The following is a 6808-nucleotide window of genomic DNA, read 5'->3' as shown; positions in this document are numbered from 1 at the left end:
GGAATGAAAAACAACGTGCCTCCAAGGGGTGCAAGCACACGAGTTACTGAAAGAAAAGTGTTTAAGTCTAAAAACTAAGGAAATAAAAATTACATGTTCTCTGTTCGAGAGTTTTTGATTCGGTCCTTTGCTCTATGTTTTCTTCTCCCTTTTATACTTCACAGACGATCTCTTTGTGATCAACCGCCCTAAAACCGCTTGATCGTCCTATAACTGCCCACTTTCCTCATAATGGCCAACTTGTCATGAAAATTGCCTTTTTTAACTGCTGTCATTACTCTTCATCGTTCAACTGCTTTCAATTGAAATCCTTGAATCGTGGAACGTGATAGGGCTGCTTTAATAACTGCTTTGATAACTGCACTTCTTGATAACCACGATGCTTTATGTTTGTTAAGACCTTGGGCGACTTGAAGGTTTGGGCGAGAATAAAGTAACAGCTCTGGGCGACTGTATGACACTCCATTCGCTCAGATTTTGGGCGACTTGCAAACTTGGGTGATGGCGTTACCGCGTTCTTGGGCCTCCTTATTTGGGCCTTCATCTTGATTTGTTCGATTGGGTTTTGTTCTTTGGGTTATCTGATTTGGGGATCCTCCAATTGGGCTTCACTCTTTGGGCTGTTCGATTTGGGCTGAATTTTTATGTGTCAACACATATGATAATATTCTGGTGGAAATCTATGTAAATTGATAAGAATAACATATTCCTAACGCTTCAATTATACAAAGATATTTTAATAACTTCCAGAGACTTAGAGAAAAATTTCCTACTTGCTGGGTTTTGACGGAACCCATTGACAAACGGTGTTTCGGAGCTGCAATAACGAGAGTGGAATCAAGGTTCTACGGTATCCATACTAAAGACTTGCTATTTTGTATCAGAGGCGTGGATTCGATTGTTTTCTTGTTCTTGTTGGAAGACAATTTAGAACAGCTTTGGGCGTTGAAATATTGGATCGGAATGTTGTGATTCAATATGTACTATAGCAGATGGATATTGATTTGAGTGGGGACATTGATATCTACACCTACGATGGATAAAGCCCTAAAAGGAGAGAATCAAAGAAAAGGATTTATTGGATATTGCTTTGGATTATATGTTGCTTGAAATATGTAAACGATGAATCTAAGGAAAGGAACTGGTGATTTTTGAGAAAGGATCTTTGACCGAGACGAACTAGATGTACATAATGTGAAGAGACTCCATTTTAGGGATTTTGATCGTGATATATATGGATAAGGGGTTTGTTTGATGGAGCAAAATGGGTTGCCTAAGTTAATAGCCTATATGATTTGATCGGTATTTCATTTTTTTTTTTTTTATTATATAGTTACAGTATTTTAGGTATTAAAAAATGTTTAAAAGTAATGTTTGATTATATATATATATTTTTAAATAATATGTATGTGGTATAATTTTTATATGAAAAACTTGTCTCTTCCGGCCATTCTTATACTCGAAGGCCCAACCAAATCAACGTTCACAATCAGCGACAGGTACAGATGCTGATCACTTTCTTCAAAAAAAAAAAAAAAAAAAATGTCTCAATACAAAAACTTGATAAATAGCTTTTTTGGAAAAAAATTTATTGACCCACCAAACCAAAGCTGAGAAAAATCTTGTCGGTTCGTCAGGTTCTATTCAAATAGTCGATTTCTTATCCAACGGTATTCAGATACTAGCAACATGGTGCAGGGCCCGATATTTTGCAGGTCAAGTTCATTATTTCATCATTCTATAATTTTTAAAGAAAAATATTTTCTTAAGAGACTCATTATTTTGCAGTTAAAATGAAATATTTTTCTATCTAATTGAAAATCTCTTGCCAAGTTCCATTGTTCCTCAACTAATATAAAATTTGGCATGTACTGATTTTGGATTGTTTTAATATGTGTGCTAGAAAGTGTTTGTCTAAGTTTGGAAAAAAAATAAAAAGAACTGATGAGTTTAATAAATCTCAAGTAAGAGTATTGAAAATATATATATTTTTAAGCAAAAGCCGTTAGTGTGACTTATTTTATATCATAATAAAGAAAAAGCAAAGAAAAGGAGAGGCATAGACCTAACATCAAGTGAATATAATAGTACGAAAACGATATCAAAGTTAATGAAAGCAGTAAATACATGCAATGAGTAAATGAAAATGTCTCATGAGTACTAACGAGGGGTAAACCAAAGTGTGGTACATAGATCAGGTCATTTGTTTAGTCTAAAATATGTCTTGATCATAGTAGTCAAAGTATTGGGGGTCTCTCGCTGATGAAGGGTCCCATCTAGGGGAAGGGGCCCGCCTAGGGGAAATTGGTCATTCGGGTATACAAGTTTCTTGATAGTGTTAGTTGATAAAGAATTTTAAAATGAGAAAGTTCAAAATGAAGATAATGTGAATAGAGAATGAAAATTTAGTAAATCATGAGCAAGAAAATTTGGAGATGAAGAAAATAAAAATTAACAGTATGATATTAATTTAAAATGTGTAACTTTGCATTTAGATATTAGTATTCGGGAAATTGAAAAACAATTATTCAAAACTCGATAGACTTTTTAAGTTAAAAGAGGTTTCCCTAAGGAGAATGTTTCTACATTCCCTAAAGATTCAAAAATAAATAAATAAAAATCATTTCTCTTCTTCATATTACTATCGGCATTTATTAAATGGTGAGAGTGATAGAAAATGGTTAATTAGTCTACTAAATTTTCTTGGATAAAGTATTTGGCTTTTGTTGTAAGTTATTTAAGGAAGAAGGAAACAACAATCTAGTAGAAGTTATATCTGAATTGCTAATGTGAGAAATTGTTTATCAAGAAGAGATATAAATGCGGTTGACGTTTAAACTATATGAAATGATGGAATAGTATTGACTACACTAGTTACGGTTGCATGTATTAAGAGAAGCTCCTTAAAGTTGAAGTTTATAAAATCCTATATTCCAACAATTTTATAGGAAAATTGGAATGGATTGGCCATGGTATCTATTGACAAATAAATTTTAGAATAGATTGAATATAATAGTATAATTGGCGATTTTCTATATAAAAATTTCTAGAAGAGTAAATTTATTTTAGATATTTAAAAATTTTAGATTATTGTTTTGACACTTTTAATATTTTTATTTACTAAAAGTTATTATATATTATCTTAAATATTTACAATGGCCCTATAATTTTAAGTTGGCCTAATACCCCAAAATTTTCATGATCAGCCTTGCACACATGTTGAAGGTTGCGAAACCATTACATGGTGTGGGAGAGGCAACAAGGTGGCTCCATGACTAAGATGGATAAAGGAATGTGGACAAGCATGTATGTGTCACCTAATTCAAAAGTTAAAATCTATAGAAATTAAAGGCTTCTATTTAAAGTTCATCTTAAACATGCTCTCTTTGTTTCGTGGTCGTATACTTTTTTTATAGAATGTATGATGCTTGCACAATTTTCATACATGTAATTGTAAGGATTTTGAACTAATTAGTTTTTGGGCTATGATACCATATTAACTCACTTGATTAAAAAGTTGAAGCAATTAAACTAGATACTTGATTTTAATTTGATCTCCAGCTAAAATAAAGTGGCAGATTCAATTTCTTTGTTTAGATTAAAATTGTCACGAACTCTAAAATAGAAGTAATAATGTTATTGATGGAGAAAAAGGTGAATAGGAAGTGTCATGTCACGACACTAGACAACTCGCTCTCAATCTCTGCACTCTGAATTTGTAATAGACGTAGTGATTATACCCAACCACATACTGCTCATAAATAATTCACTCACAATAGAGATATATACTAATATACACATATTACACTATCCCCATATACATACACTCACTTTCTCTTTGCTTTCTCCGCGTTTCCATAGCCTCTGCTCTTGGGGGACTTCCTCTAATCCTCTTTCTCTCTCTCCCTTTATATATATGTACGTATCTCTTCATGAGATAAGAGTCTTCCTGTTCTTTCGCGGCGCCTTCTTTGCACCTTCTTTATCTAAGGAAGCTAAAAGATTGCCACTGCAAAAAGGTCCCTTTGTGTGATTTGTCCATAGAATAAAGGAGACAAAAGGAAGATACTATGCAAACTTCAGCAAAGAACTGATAATTCTCTCTGTCTCATAGGGGAGCAAAAAGGGCCACAAAAAATCTCTGGAAACTGAGGGAAAAAAGTCTTTATTTTTCGAGATCCAAACTTGGTTTCATCTTTTTGTCAAAAGGAAAAATATATATTTGACCGCAGATAACGAGGCACGTAAATTTTCAAGAAGAAGAGGATTACAGCTAGTTCTTTATACAAACTTTGGTATATTTTTCTGATTTCTTTAGTATTTTTACTCACACGTACGTACGTTCGCCACATAGTTTACATTTTTTCCCCCTATTTTTTGTGTATAGATGTCAAAAGTCTTAGTTTTACATGTAAATGAAGTAATCTCTCTCCATTTTCAAGATTTTTTTTCTCACCCACTCACGTGTATGAATGATGAATTTTAAGCAAGATCTGCTTGAAAGATTATCTATTGTGTAATATGAAACGAAACAACCCTTGACTTTGACGAGATCCCTTCCCTTAAACTTTCTACAAAATCTTACATTTTCATTTTTCAAGAACCCTAAATCTCTCTCTCTCTCTCTCTCTCTCTCTCTCTCTCTCTCTCTCCAAAGAAACCCCATTTTTTAGGTTCTTACCAGTCAATAGATGAGCACAGTTTCCTTTTTAAATTTGTTATATTTATGTGTTTTTTAGTTTGACAGTTCAAATTTGATAATGATTAGCCGTCTTGAAACTTTTAATTGATTGACAGATCCTGCGAGACGCATATATGTAGAGGGTAGGTGATTTATACGTTTCATTTTCCAGATTTAGTTGGTTAATATCTGTCACTTGATGACCTGTTAAATCAACTTGATTTCATTATACATGGTAGGTTCTTTTTGTAATTAAGGACATGATATTTTCAAATTTCAATCAATTTTTTCATAATTTGCTTCTTTAAAGATGTCAATGATTTTGTTGGACCATTAACTTCTGTTAAACGATGCTCTAAAATCTCAGTTTCTTTACCCCGTCTATTTCCATTCAATGTTAAAGAATATTGGCTCCTTGAAAAATCTGTACAAGCAAGAAGTAAAATCTGGAATATATGCCATATTTTCCTTCCAATTTGTTATTGACTTTTCCTTTTAATTTCGAGACAATTTTATGAATTTAGATATGCAGATCCCAATTCCTTGAAGGGCACAAGTTTCTTGAATTTGGTTCATTTATCTTAATATTATTCTTCATTTGTTTTGTCCACTTTCTCTTAGCATTTCAGGGTGGTTTAAAACAAATTCCAAGATCAGTAAAGAGACTTAGAAGCTAACAAGCGCACTATTAATGGCGTCCTCATCCAACTCGCCATGTGCAGCATGCAAGTTCCTCCGCCGGAAATGCCAGCCAGAGTGCGTATTCGCCCCGTACTTCCCACCAGATCAGCCGCAAAAATTCGCGAACGTGCACAAAGTATTCGGCGCCAGCAACGTCACCAAACTCCTCAATGAGTTGCAACCCCACCAGCGGGAGGATGCAGTGAATTCTCTAGCTTATGAAGCAGATATGCGCCTCCGTGATCCGGTATACGGTTGCGTTGGAGTCATTTCCCTCCTCCAACACCAGCTCCGCCAGCTTCAGATTGACCTCAGCTGTGCCAAATCCGAGCTTTCCAAGTATCAGAACCTAGGTATAACCGGCCACGGCATCATCGCGGCTGCTAATGCCGCCAATCACCACCACCAGCAGAACTTGGGAATCAACTTGATTGGCGGCGGTGTTGGATCCCGGGACCACCCTTTTCACCACCAGTTCTTCCCTAGTAATCAGCAACAAGTTATTAGGTCATTTGATGGAGGAAATGCTTATGATGCCGGTAACCTTCTTGCCATGAATGTTTCAGCAAGTATTGGCCAGTTGAGCCAGTTTCAACAATCGAAGGCTACCGGGGCAGCCGATGGAATGCGTACTCCGGTTGAACCCTCTTAGCTAAACTATTTGGTGCAAGTTCCGGTCTCTCTGCATTAAAAGCCAAGAATCAATCATACGAAAAAGTGAAAAACTTGCATTATTGTTGTTGTTGTTAGTTTTCTTGATTTCAGGGCTACAAACATTAATATTACACTTGTGTGCTAATTTTCCAGAATTTGTTGCTTTAATCTTGTTATTCTTCTATAATTTCATTGTCCTGTGAAATTTACATTAATTGCCAAAATAATAATAATAATAATAATAATAATAATAATAATAATAATAATGAAAAAAAAAAAAGAAGAAGAAGAAGAAAAGAAAGTATACACATGCTCAAAATAATATGTTTGATGAAATTAATTATCCTAATTCCTAATAGGAAGAATTAAGTTAGTGAAATTTGAGAGCAATAAATTAATGAGCATATCCTAATACGTCATATTCATAATTAATATGACATTTGATATGTAAATTCGTGAAATTTTAGAGAGATGATTCAATAAGGATGTTGTTTTGAGTGTATTTTAGTCTACCTCGAAGTTAAGTCGAGGTTTCAGTCATAGTTAGTAGAAAAAATCGATACATAAGTTGGTAAAATATTAAAGAGACAATTCAATGATCGTACATTAATGTATAGAATGATTTACCGATAATTGTCTCATATATAGTATTGAGTTATCGATTTTGTCTGAATTGAATTTGACGCTAATAAGGATGAACATAAATTTTATCTCGTCTCCTTATTCAACGAATCTTTTGATAAATGAGATTTATTTTATAGTGAGAAAAATACAATTCTCACTAGGGTTTCG

General features: G+C 33.9%; 1 protein-coding gene across 2 annotated transcripts; it reads left to right on the top strand.

Annotated features, from left to right (window-relative positions):
* The first annotated feature begins 3836 nt into the window (after positions 1-3836).
* LOC111408227 (LOB domain-containing protein 6-like) lies at positions 3837-6149 on the top strand. Of its 2 annotated transcripts, none has more exons than XM_023038016.1 (2): positions 3837-4295; positions 5303-6149. In XM_023038016.1, exon 2 carries the CDS (start codon positions 5373-5375, stop codon positions 6012-6014), a length of 642 nt encoding a protein of 213 aa, XP_022893784.1. In that variant the 5' UTR covers positions 3837-4295; positions 5303-5372; the 3' UTR covers positions 6015-6149. The 2 variants fall into 2 exon arrangements, with proteins under 2 accessions (XP_022893784.1, XP_022893785.1); XM_023038017.1 differs by lacking the exon at positions 3837-4295 and adding an exon at positions 4662-4824.
* The last annotated feature ends 659 nt before the right edge of the window (positions 6150-6808 follow it).

The sequence above is a fragment of the Olea europaea genome, chromosome 13 (assembly GCF_002742605.1).
Source record: "Olea europaea var. sylvestris chromosome 13, O_europaea_v1, whole genome shotgun sequence".
Taxonomy (NCBI): Eukaryota; Viridiplantae; Streptophyta; class Magnoliopsida; order Lamiales; family Oleaceae; genus Olea; species Olea europaea.
Note: the sequence above shows the minus strand (reverse complement) of the source record. Positions and strands in the feature narration are given on the sequence as shown.